Source organism: Hibiscus syriacus, unplaced genomic scaffold, assembly GCF_006381635.1.
Source record: "Hibiscus syriacus cultivar Baekdansim isolate YM2019G1 unplaced genomic scaffold, ASM638163v2 tig00013960_pilon, whole genome shotgun sequence".
Classification (NCBI taxonomy): Eukaryota; Viridiplantae; Streptophyta; class Magnoliopsida; order Malvales; family Malvaceae; genus Hibiscus; species Hibiscus syriacus.
The window spans coordinates 1208727-1222646 of NW_024062312.1; the positions used below are offsets into that span (position 1 = coordinate 1208727).

The 13920-nt window shown below is 33.5% G+C and overlaps 1 protein-coding gene across 2 annotated transcripts; it reads left to right on the forward strand.

Moving 5' to 3' along the window:
- The first annotated feature begins 6221 nt into the window (after positions 1–6221).
- LOC120206710 (kinesin-like protein KIN-UA) lies at positions 6222–13026 on the forward strand. Of its 2 annotated transcripts, none has more exons than XM_039206292.1 (19): positions 6222–6552; positions 7386–7486; positions 7647–7769; positions 7996–8181; positions 8331–8552; positions 8627–8783; positions 8863–9012; positions 9145–9233; positions 9449–9652; positions 10012–10107; positions 10256–10390; positions 10493–10624; positions 10884–11019; positions 11110–11202; positions 11478–11603; positions 11695–11820; positions 12118–12261; positions 12371–12499; positions 12588–13026. In XM_039206292.1, the coding sequence occupies exons 1-19, from the start codon at positions 6378–6380 to the stop codon at positions 12746–12748; spliced, it is 2685 nt and encodes an 894-aa protein (XP_039062223.1). In that variant the 5' UTR covers positions 6222–6377; the 3' UTR covers positions 12749–13026. The 2 variants fall into 2 exon arrangements, with proteins under 2 accessions (XP_039062223.1, XP_039062224.1); XM_039206293.1 differs by having other exon boundaries at positions 10262–10390.
- The last annotated feature ends 894 nt before the right edge of the window (positions 13027–13920 follow it).

Below are 13920 nucleotides of genomic sequence, written 5' to 3' on the forward strand. Positions count from 1 at the left end.
CTATACCTTTGGTGGGTTAGGTTCACCCAAGATTTAAGCAAACTATACTTTTTTTTTCTTGGCCTCTTTTCCAACCCTTCTTTTAAAGTCAAATACACTAGAGAATAAGGAATTTGAATTTGTTGTTATATATATATATATAATAGTATATAAATAATTTATAATTTCTAAAAAAAATAAATTAAAAATCATTACATGTTTAACTACATTTGAATACATAACCTCTAAAATATAATAATAATAATAATAATAATGATATTGTGTATAGAAGTTTAAATTTATTGCGGTATATCTTAGCTGCTCGTAGCTCTACAAAACTGGCTACGAATACTTTATAAATCTCAGATAAATATAAGATAGTATTTTTGTTTAAAGACTCTCAACTATTTGACGAGGAACGTTCGTATTCTTGACATTTGCGGTGCTTAAATCCGAGACATGAAGAGAGAAAAACAAATCAATTAACCGTCAAGATCGCTTGATTCGTGTTCTAACATTGAGTTTATTATTCAAACAAATAATTACGTAAGTTTATTTGCTTTTCTTTTACCCACTAAAGCTTACTTCCACTGTCTCTCTGTCTCTCTTTTTTCCTCATAATTTTACTAAGCAGCCTTTGCCTTCACTTTCATTTCAAACTCTCTTTTATGGTGTGTTTTTTTAATGATATAATATTAATTTTTCACACATTATCTTTTCAATATATATATATATAACACATAGTTATACCAATAACATATTAATATAGCGAGACGAGATATTATATCTCTTAAGTAAGGTTCGGATCCCGACAATTGAACAATAATTAAATAAGTTTCAAAGTAAAAGATTGTCTAACCCGAGTTTTTATTTAAAGTTTTTGAGTAAGTAAAATATTGTCTGAATTCAAATTTAATTTTCCATACTCAAATTTAAATTTTTATTTGAACCCGATGAATGATCTCAATAATAAAATTGAATATTTTTCTTCTTAGAAGATTCGAGTCCGAGCAATCATGTTTGCGTGTGTACATTATCATAAACATAGAAAAATTATAAATACGTATTATCTTATAATCACACTAAATTATTAAAAAAAACTTAACTTAATATTAACCAAAATCGAACCATTAATCTAATAAAATCTACAATTTGGTTCTTAATTTCTTTTCTATATTAGCCCATTTAATTTTTTTATTTTGATATTATAATACAAAATTTAATGTGGACCAAAAATAAAATATTCTATTATCAAAAGATTTTTTTGAACGTATATCATCAAAAGAATTAAATACAAATGCTACAAAATTTAGCTACCAGAGTGTACAAAAAAGTTGAAGGACTAAATTAGAAAGACATTAAATAGAAAAAGAGTAAAATGCGTGTTTATTCATCCATTTATTCTTACGGTTTTATTTTGATTGCTCGCTATTAAAAAGTTAACAGTGATTGTAACACCCCCAACCCGTAGCCGATCCGGATACGAGTATGAGATGTCACATTGACTTTTCAAACTTTGACTCTTGACAAAATTCAAAGAATTTTTAAACATTTCATTAAAGTAAAAGCGGTTTAGTTATATAAACTGACCACAATAACCAAAATTAATCAGAGCATATTTAATTCAACCAATTAGTACATGCCAACTATACTCAAAATAACCAAAAACATTTAAATCATCTATTTTCTGATCTGAAATTTTGTAAGGGAGGTGTTGACCTGTCTTACTCTTCTTATCTTCTCTTCTTGCTTCTGTACCCTACGTGCGAAACAATCACACGCTAAGTCGAAGACTTAGTGAGGCATAAAAACTTATAATGCACTTTATAACATATATCAATACATGCATGTTCTGTTCTATCATGTTATACCAAATTACATGATTTCCTCGTATCATATAAAATCATATCAGATTAATTACAGTAAATACATACATACACATAACTCATCATTAACATTTTATCATGTAATCACATACTTTTATGCTTAACCTTCTCAATCAAACACTACACACACAACATCATATCATTTCTATAACATTTATCATATCACTAACATATATTTGTTTATATCTCTTGATTAGCCCATGTACATATGTGAGAACCATAGATATGTGAGTTTATGGAGGTTGTGCACTAATGCTGTCACCACAGCTCATATAAATGCACCGAAGTGCCACATAGAATTGCACCGTAGTGCCGCGTAGAATTGCACCGTAGTGCCATATAATAATGTCCATAAGGACCACATATCATTCCTTAAGAATCATATACATATACTAGGGATCAAGTATGTGTCTCACCAGACTTCACACATGTTCCAAATAATACATATATGTCCCGAAGGACCACATATCATTCCTTAAGAATCATATACATATACTAGGGATCAAGTATGTGTCTCACCAGACTTCACACAAGTTCCAAAGAATACATATATGTCCCGAAGGACCACATATCATTTCTTAAGAATCATATACATATATTAGGGATCAAGTATGTGTCTCACCAGACTTCACACATATTCCAAAGAATACATATATGTCCCGAAAAACCACATAGACCCTCGACTCTTGGCATGCCAACTATACCCCTAGCTCTCATGACACATAACATGGGCATTATCATTTCTTGTAAAATCACGTATATCATGTAATACATATAACTTATACACTTTCTCATATGTTCACATGGTTCACATCACATGAATCATATCTTTTCATATAGTTTATACTTTATTCTCTTATATTCCCATACATGTAATACATATCAAGCATGGTTACACAACTCCTTTCGATATAACTTGCATGTACCTATATTCTTTTTCATATACTCACATAGTCATATAGTATAATATTTCATATAACCTCATGAAACAACTCACATGGATACATACTCAAATACTCATAGTTACATATCACTTAAATTATTCATATTTACCTAATCCATGGTCATATAGCTTTTATCACCAAGTCACTTATCTAATCTCTTATTCTCATATGTTCATATTTATCATATAACACATAAGTTTTATTGCATATTTATATCTCATTCCTACATCACTAATTCATAATATAATTTACATCATATCATCTACCTTATTCTGTATTTCTTAGTATACACTTACATTACCTAACCTACATTATACTTATAAACCTGAATATATTACTTCTATAATTTCTTTTATGTACAATTTAATCTATTTACTTAATTCAATTCCGCACAACTCCTATAATCATTTCATATCACTCCATAGCTTCTATTATACAACTAATGTATCATAATTTTATTTAAGCATATGAATCTTTATCCTCTATCTTATCTTATATGCTCATAGTATCACTGAAGTTCAAGTCTCCTAGTTAATATATTATTTATGTAACCTTTTCTTACTTAGTTCATATCATTTCTCATAAACTCACTTTTACCATATTCTCATATTATTACTTAAATTATCTCATAACATGTATTCACGTAGTAATATTTCATTTATATATATATATATATATATATATCAAAGATCTTATCACATAACTTATCTTTTATATTCATATAATTTATTATCATATCATATGGTTTATATCATCATAACATATCACATATTCACATCAACCATATAATACATATATACAATAACATGTCAACACATATAAATCATACACATATATACTTCTATTTATGAATTCATGCATTTTACTATGGAAATAGACTTGTCGCAAGTCTTATTTCCATTTAACATCATATAATACTAATATGCACTCACCTGGCCTCACTAGTCCATTCCAATCTCTTATCTTCCCTTTTTATCGATCTTACTTGTCAATGATTCCGGAACTCGTTTAGGCTCTGAATCTACATAATTATACATTTTAAGACAATTATTAGATACCTACACCTTGTAATTTGATACTAGCAACTTAAACGAACTTATTAAACCAATATTTACAATTTTCCTTTAGGGGGTATCGATTCCCTACTGGGGGTATCGATACCCTCATGACATTCTGGAATTCTGTCGTTTGAGAGGGTATCGGTACCCCTTTGAATGGGTACCGATTCCCCTAACCCAGAAATCATTTTTCAACACGAAAATTACTTCATTTCCTCTCAAACACTTCATATATCATCCCCTTTCTTATTCTTAACTTACATATACATGCTTAAACTCATTACTACTCATTCAATACATCTTTAACTTAAAAATCTAATTCTCTACATAGAATTCAAGAATCACACTAATTTTTATTCTTGTTCTAAATTCAATTCCATCACTTCATTATCTCTTAATTAAACCATTGACAAGTCAAATTTATCTTCCAATTTGAGTAAAGAACTCTATTCCAGAATTTCATTCAAAAACTCTTAATCTTTAATCTCTCCTAATTCCACCATCCTTTGTTTTTAAGATGATTTAAGCTTTCCTTAAGCTTAATTATCATCCAATAATCATAACCAAACCTTTAGTTGAACAAATAATCAACTAATGAAGAAACTTACCTTTGCTTATGGCTTCACGGTGGAAAAGAAGAGAATGAAGAAGAGAAGTCTGAAACTCTCTCATATTTCCCACGTTTATAATACTCAAAAAGGAAGATAAAAATCTTTCCCATGAAAATACCATTTTGCCCCTTTAGTTCATCCATCTTTGCTATTTAATCTAATATTAAAATTCTTTACTTAAATCCCAAGACTTTTAAATTTCATTTCTAAATTGAACACAAAACTTTCAAAATTTGCAATTTAGTCACTGACCCTGATTTGGGATGTTACAGTGATGATATCATATCACCATAAGATAATACCATCGTCACTGAAAAATAAAGAAAATGCCAAGTCTGTAGTTTTATTTATTTTTTAACGATAGGTAACCAAAACAGATCGAAAACATAATATTAGGTATGCTTTTGAAAAAATAAATAGTTGAGTCACCAAAATGAAACTATGAGAATATATGGGTGACTAGATATGTAACTTACCATAGAAATAAATTATCAAACAGGGGGCAACCTGGATATAAGGGGCATAAAAGTAATTTAGGGTTACCCGACGCGCTCATTTTCCGCATTTAAACACCGTCACGAGGCGCACGTAGAAAGTGAAGCGAGGAATAAATAAACGTACCACTAACGTTCCAAAAGGGCATTTGAGTAAAATCAATACTATACCCTTCTATCAAAAAATATTATTTTATGAATCCGACTCATTATATCATTCATGATCCCAGTTAATCCATTAATTTTTTTAAAAAAACTTATAAATAATTATTTACGGTTTATTTACACGTAAGAAAAAGATAAAGATTTATCTCAAAAAAATATTATTGATTGAGATCACGATCCATCTAATAATTTTCCTCTCTAATGATATTTTAAAAGTTTCAATTTAAGTTAATGATATTTTAAAAGTTTCAATTTAAATTCTTTCTTTAAAAGAATAATAATAATAAAATAATCATACTAGTTATCTTTAAACTAATTTTTTCTCTTACTATTTTTGAGCGGTTTTATTTCCTTTGTTTTTTTGTTTAACCGTGATGACTCTAATCTTAATATTAGTTATCGATCGTCGATGATTATTATTTTTCTTTTTCTTTTTCATATTATGTATTTATTTTTAAATTTTTTTTTCACTTTTAATTAAGAATCTATGTCCTTGTGATACTATTTTCTATGCTCGTGTGGCAAGCTTTTCTATGCTCTTGTGGTACGTTTCTTATGGTTTTCGGTAAGTTTTTCGTATACTTATGCGGTCGTGTTGGTGCTTCTACAAAGATCCTCATGATATTTGTTTTCTGATTGGTTTGTTGGTGGTCATGTATTGTCAGATCCATTCTTTTGTAAACAGTCATTTGTCGATATAATCAGAATTGTGTAGTGAATGAGTCTATCAAATTGTTTGGTTCGCTCATTACTCTTTTATTACATCGTAAAACGTCTCGTTCGACAGAGACAAATAATTTTATGAAGATTACTAGATTATTTTAATATTTGAAAGGTTTAATTCTCTTCATATCTTTAGGTTTAATATTTTAATTTTATGAATGAATTTTTTGTGATTACTATCCTTAATTAACTCTTTAAATATGTTTATAATTTGAATTTTTTTATTTTGGTTAATAAAAATCAATTGTCGTTATTAAAAAAATAATAATAATTTCCCTCTCTCCTACCCCACTCCGTTTTATCTTACAAGTCACGTCCTCTGGTCCACTCTCTCAAACACAAACCCCCCCGCCCCCCGAAAGAAAAACTCCTCCATTGCTCGCACTCTTCCTGTTAACTTACATTTTCTCGGAAAGCAAACACAATATAAGCAAGGAAATTGGAGTTAAAGTTGGAATGGAGAAGTGGGCATTCTAAAGATTGAATCTTTGGTATTGGCTCTTTTTTTTCATAAAGAATGGCAAGCGGTGGTGGAAATTATAGGAATGGTACTCACAAAAACTCTCTCAAAGGAACAACAACAGCTGCACTAAAAAACAAGTCTTTGTCTTCCGTTGGTGCATCTTCTGGGCTAAGGAAGAGTAGCCCTGGGTCACTTGGAGGGGGTGGAACTGCCAAAGACGATGCTGGGGGTTAGTTGCTTTTGTTTATTTTATTCTGGGTTTTTTTTTAGATCTTCGATGATATATATTTTTTCTTCGTTTTTGTTGTTTCATGTTTGTTTGCTTTTGGAGTGTCGGATGTCTGGTTTTTCAATTGAGGTTGTCGGGCTTCTTCTTTTGATAGACGATGATTATAACATGCATATTCTGATATTGCATCTTGTAAGTCATTTTTATGTGTGTTTTTGGATGGTTACATGTGTGATTTATCTTAGGCTTGAGACATGATAGATCATAGAACTTAATTTCTTAGATTGTTTCCGACTAAAGAAATTTGATAATTTATGCAATCTAAATCTGATTCTATAGCAATGTCCTCTGATTATGGGTGGTGTCATCCGAAACCGTTATTGCATGACCGCGATACCCACAATTACCGCAATAGCACCCATTGTGTCCGCAATTGCGATGAACGCAACTGCAATTTAAATCCCTGCATCTGATCGCTTTAACAGTTCATTGGTAGTTAAATGGAGTGCTGGTTGTCGCCAAGGTTTAGCTTTACTCAATTTTAACTATGGGAATCTGATTTTATTTTAGTATTTTTATATTTTATTGTGAAAATCTTGAAAGTGTTGAAAGTATAGACAGTATGGTGCTTGTTGATCTTTCAGTGCTCTCAGTTAGAGATGTCAAACGTTAGATTCATAGGAATTTTATTCTTTGCAACGAAATAGGGATTAGACTGAAGATTCCGACTTGTATGGTATTGAGCTCTTCTTGACAATTGCAATCTATATGTAATCTTTTTGCCGGTTCTGTACTTTGAGTTGTTAATTTGCTGTGTTTACGTTCGTCTTCAGTTCCTGGAAGAGTTCGAGTGGCTGTGAGATTACGACCACGCAATGCAGAAGAGTCAGCGGCAGATGCTGATTTTGCTGATTGTGTAGAACTTCAACCTGAGGTATTTTGATTCCTTTCGATGGTTATATGTGCTTGTGGGCCATTGCTTTTGCATGCCGTGGCTTATCCAGTTAGTTTTATAATTACTTAGATTTAGGTCCAATCTGATTTGTGCAAGTTTCCTTTTAAAGGGGCACTGATGCTTTGTTCATTTATTGCAGTTTAAGAGGTTAAAGCTTCGGAAAAATAATTGGCACACAGACACGTATGAGTTTGATGAAGTGCTCACAGAGTTTGCATCACAAAAGCGGGTGTATGAAGTTGTTGCAAAGCCGGTTGTGGAGGTTTGTGTACATGACATACATAATTCTACCAAAATTTGTCCGAATCACTTGCAGTTAGTTATTTTCCTTTCCTGCTACACGTCAAAATTTCAGCCTTTCATTGTGTTTCATTGTTTGGCTTTTCCCCAAGTTATCAAATTTTTTCTGTTACTTTTTCTCCGTAACATATTTTAGGCGTGTGATTCTAATTTTATTAACAAGATCCTTGTGCAATTTTTCTTTATAGAGTGTTTTGGACGGCTATAATGGTACAGTCATGGCTTATGGTCAGACTGGTACCGGCAAAACATATACGCTTGGACGACTTGGGGAGGAAGATACAGCTGATCGTGGCATAATAGTCCGTGCTATGGAGGATATCTTAGCAGATGTTTCGTTGGAAACTGATTCTGTTTCAGTCTCCTATTTGCAGGTTGTTGCATTTTAATGCAGATCCTGGTGTTTGATTTATGATTATTATCATACCGTTACGAAATTTCTTCTAGAAATGTATTATCATTTCTTTAAATTAATAGTCATTTTAATATGCCTAATAGTTCTGCTAATGGAAAATTTGTGCAGCTTTACATGGAGAGCTTGCAGGATCTTCTTGATCCTACGAATGACAACATTTCGATTGTGGAAGACCCTAGGTCCGGAGATGTTTCACTACCTGGGGCTACCCTATTTGAAATAAGAGATCAGCAGAGTTTCTTGGAATTACTCCGGTTAGGCGAAGCTCATCGCTATGCTGCGAACACAAGATTGAATACTGAATCTTCTCGTAGTCATGCTCTTTTGATGGTGAATCCATTGAATTAAGCTGTTCTTGTACGAGTTATCTTATCATGCCATCAATTGATCTCTTTCCGTTATAGGTACATGTAAAGAGGTCTGTCAAAGGAGGAGATCTTACTCATTCAAGTCAAAATGGTAACACAACAAGCATGGCTAAATCTCTTAGGCCTACACTCGTTCGAAAGGCAAAGCTAGTCGTCGTAGATCTCGCTGGCTCTGAGCGAATTGATAAGTCAGGTAATTAAACTGGAAGCACTAAGCTTCCTCCCCTTGGTTTGAATGTTTCTCCTTCAAGCATAACTTTGTTATTTTGCAGGGAGTGAAGGTCACACTCTAGAGGAAGCGAAATCTATCAATCTTTCTTTGAGTGCATTAGGGAAGTGCATCAATGCACTGGCGGAGAATAGTGCCCATGTTCCAATTCGTGATTCAAAGCTTACTAGGTTACTTCGAGATTCATTCGGAGGTGAATTTGATGCAATAGCTTTTTCATTATGTGTTATTTGTTATATCACTAAGTGTGTTCGATAAAGTATCAAACCTTTTCAATGCGTTGAAAAAATATAACATTTTTTTTAAAAAATCGTTTCTTTAACAGGAACAGCAAGAACATCGCTGGTTATAACTATTGGTCTGTCACCACGTCACCGCGGAGAAACAGCTAGTACTATAATGTTTGGACAAAGGGTGGGTAACAAATTCCATTGTTTTACTCATTTTATCTTAATTTATGGTTTAAAGAAGCACCTATGGACTAGTTGGTTGGGTTTCCATGTATTCAACGATATTATTTTCGGCTAACATATAATGGAATCAAAACTTCACCAAGAGCGTAAGGGATTATATTTATACAGCCATTCGATTGCTCAAGATATGAACCCCCTTTTTATTACTTTGTATAGGCTATGAAAGTGGAGAATATGTTGAAGCTCAAGGAAGAATTTGATTATAAAAGTTTGGCTAGAAAGCTCGACATACAGTTAGACCAACTGATTATGGAGCACGAAAGGAAACAGAAAGCACTCGAAGATGAGATTGAAAGAATAACCATGGATGCGCAAATCCAAATTTCTGAGTCTGAACGAAATTGTGCAAATTTAATGGAGGTAAGCTTCTGACCCCTCAAAATTCACTGTAACTTTATGCGTATTCTAACTTTAGCTGGAAAGTAGTGTCTACTGCACTAATATGGTTAATGCCATAAAGCTTATCACGACCAATCAACCATAATTTACATAAACTTGTAGCACTTTATTTAAATTTCTGCATTGTTTCTCAGAACATGAATCTATCAAATTTGTAACACTTGATCCTTCTCAATTGTCATACGATCCTGGATGAATGGTATGAAGGGAAATGAAAGGGGTTTAGGTGGGGTGGAGCTAAGCGAACGGTTATTGGTGGACCCTTTAATCTACTTTCTATTGAATGTGTATTGATTCATATCTTCTTCTTCTTGTTGCAGAAGGAAAGATTGAAGTATCAGAAGGAATATAAGGAATCAATAAAGAAGCTCGAGGAGAAATGGATGATGAATCAACAAAAGCACAATGAAAAAAAGGTGGAAATATAATCTTTTACAGAACTATCTCCCTCTTATTGCATGATATTGATTTCTCATACTTTTCTTCATCCTCTTTGTTACTTTAGTTTCTATTACAGCTAACTTGAAACTCACTTATAATATCTGCCATTTTCGTTCCACCTAGGACCAGATGGCCTCTTCTGCTGAGGAAGTTGCTGAGCTAAAAAGGTTACTTAACAAAGAAATTTCTCTAAGGAAAGTTGCTGAAGAGGAAGTCCATAGCCATAAAAGTCAAATTGCTCAATTGAAAATATCCGAGGCATATCTCGTTTACCTTTTTCTTTCGTCTTTAAGCAAATTTTGCTGCTACTTATTTCGCGTATAGACCGCTATCTTATATTGCCGCACTTCCGTTGTATAGGCATCAGCAAGTTCTGAGGTCTTGAAACTGCGAAAGATGCTTGAAGATGAGGCATATCAAAAGGAAAAACTTGAAGGGGAAATATCAACGCTACAAACGCAGTTATTGCAACTAAGTTTTGAAGCTGATGAGGTATGTTATCAAATTTCAACCGTGTCCGTCTTTCGTATCTCTTGCTTAATCGCTGATAAGTGCCCGTCTCATGAGGAAATTGTATAAATGGAGCATATGGTAAATGTTAAAATTTTTAAACTTTGTCCATGTCATTGTAATTAACAACCTAAATATTAATGAAATTTATGAGATTAAATTGTGGTAGAAGGTGGGGCTTGTAATTGCTTTAATTGCATTATATATCAAATTTTAACCAGACGTGCATTCTTTTTTATAGACTAGAAGAAGGCTTGACTTAGGTGGTCCCGAAAAAGTGCCGGGAAGTCTAGAATCTCTCATTTCTCAAGCTAGACCACAGGTAAATGATTTGGGAAATGGAGAAAAGGCCTCGATAGCAAGCCTCTTCGAACAAGGTTGTAGTAACTCCTGAGCTGGTATTTATTGATCAAAACTTTAATAGATGATAATATATTTATAGTGAATCTCTTTGCTTTCTCTTATAGTGGGATTGCAAAAGATCTTGTCATTGCTTGAAGCAGAAGATGCTGATGTGCGGGTTCATGCTGTGAAAGTGGTAGCGAATTTAGCTGCCGAGGGTATCGTTTCTGCCTGTTTGATCCTCATTCACTTTTTGTTGTACCATGGACGAACTTTGCTCTAAATTTGATTTGATTAAAATAGAGTTTTTTAAGTACTGTGAATCTTGTAGGAAGCATTTTAGGACTAAAATTGTTAGTTCTAGATTATCGAGGATTTCCGTACAGATGTAGTATATGTTTCCCCGGTTTCTTCTTTTCAGATAATAGTAATTACTTTGTGTTGTTTCCTATTCATCGGTCAATGACCGTAAAACTTGACCTGCATTGTGCAGAATCAAATCAGCAGAAGATTGTAGAAGCTGGAGGTCTAACATCCTTGCTGGCGCTGCTTGGAAGCTCCGAGGATGAGACCGTTCATAGAGTCGCAGCTGGTGCAATTGCCAATCTTGCGATGAATGGTAAAATATTTCGCTCCGTTTATTGGCCTATGAAGTCCTTTTTGCTTTCGATTGCTCTTTCTTTTACATGGTACACCTTTTATTTTGTTAGAAACCAATCAGGAACTCATAATGTCTGAAGGGGGCATTCACTCGTTATCAATGACAGCAGCTAACGCCGAGGATCCTCAAACATTTAGAATGGTTGCTGGCGCCATCGCCAATCTCTGTGGCAATGGTAAATCACTCGACCTCTTTGATTTTCATCTGCAGCAATCCTCGTATTTGACTTCGTTGTTAAGCTCACGAGAAGTTTCTGTGTGTTGATCAACTTCGAATGGCGAGAAACTCTAAATAATAAGCTTTTTTGATGTTGCATTTGGAGCACTTTACAATGTGTTTTCTTGATGAAGAACATTATCAGCGTAGGGCTTAAATGAATGTGTCTTTCTACTGATTGCGTTCTTAAAAGTTTCATGTAAATTTATCGGTTGGTTTACCTTTTCGACTGGTAATTTTCGATTACCTTCTCCAGATAAGCTGCAGAATAAGCTAAGAGGTGAAGGTGGCATCAAGGCATTGTTGAGAATGGTAAAATGCGGACATCCCGATGTTCTTGCTCAAGTTGCTCGTGGCATAGCGAACTTTGCTAAATGCGAGTCGAGAGCATCGACTCAAGGTACATTTCTTACGTAGCCTTTTCTAGCCCATCGATGCCTTGTTACCGTAATTTACGTATGTATGATTTCTTTGACCTTTGGGGTTAATTTGATTCTCAAATTGTACAGGAAACAAAACCGGAAGATCTCTTCTGATCGAGGATGGAGCGCTTCCATGGATTGTACAGAATGCTAACAACGACGCCTCGCCAATCCGGCGGCATATCGAGCTTGCACTCTGCCACTTAGCACAACACGGTAACCTTGTTTTATCTTCTGTAAATTTCCCAAGGTTTCTCTCTTCTAAAATCTTTATATAATGAAACTCCATTTCACCCCATTGCAGAAGTGAATGCCAAAGACATGATCACCGGAGGTGCCTTATGGGAATTGGTCCGCATCTCCCGAGACTGTTCCCGCGAAGATATAAGAAATCTTGCGCATCGGACGCTTACTTCGAGCCCCACCTTCGTAGCCGAGTTGAGGCGACTACGAATAGACTATTAATGAAATTTTGGAAGATCTAATTGGAGTGATGGAGTTGAAGTGTAGGAACAATGTCCGTTCCTGGAACCGTTTCAGACTATAGAGGACTGAAACTCCGGTTTGAAATCGGAGTCCGAACAGCTGTGCTTCTGTTGAAGTTCGTAGTGAAATCGGAGGCCGAAATCAGTTTGCAGTCGGAGTATGTTCGATCAAATTGTTGTCGTATAATCTCGTATTCGTGTTCATCGGATCTATATAACCCGGAGTAAATCATATGTACACACCAATGAGATAAAAACTAGAGAATTCACGTACAGATGTATAGTTTGTCATTAGTTTAGTGTTGTTCTTACCGATCGAGTTCAAATAATTGCATACGCGTGTCATTATAATGATTATAATCGTCTTAGGCTATTAATTTTTTTTTTAATTTTTTGTATACTGACTATATTTATGTTGACATGGGCTAGTGTCACAAAAAAAAGAAATAGTTCGGTGGTAAATGATATTACAATAACTTTTAACAGTCTAATTTTATGTTGAATTATATGAATAAACTTATTTCAGTGATTAAAGGAGGAATAGTTGATGTTCTTAGAGGTCATACGTTTGAGCGTTTATTGTCAAATGATTGAACGTATTTATAATCACCTTAGTCTATTGAGATAGAATGGATCAACGATGACGATATTAGTAATGAGGGCATCATACAAGATAGGATAAATTATGTATCGGTTACTCAACTATCATTTGGTTTCATTTTGGTCACTCAACTATTTTCTATAAATCGTAATGCTATGTTTAGGTTTTGTTTTGATTACTCACTGTTAAAAAATCAATAGTGATGATGATGTGTTACAATAAAAAAAATATTATATTGAAAAGATAAAATAAAATAAATTAGCACGTCGACAATTTTGTATAATATTTTACAGTAAGTGATCAAAATAGAATCAAAACATAATATTATATTGACACGCTTTAAAAATTGATCGATCTTATATTGATTCGATTTAAAAATTGATCGATATGATATTGATCCCGACCTTCACAGCAGGCATGCACGTGTGAAGCAGCAGTACCCCAAACTCCTTGTCTCCCCCACAATACAAAAGAAAACCCTAACAACATCTCTCTCTCTCTCTTTATGTGTGTGTGTGTGTGTGATCTAATTCGAAACATACTGTAAATGC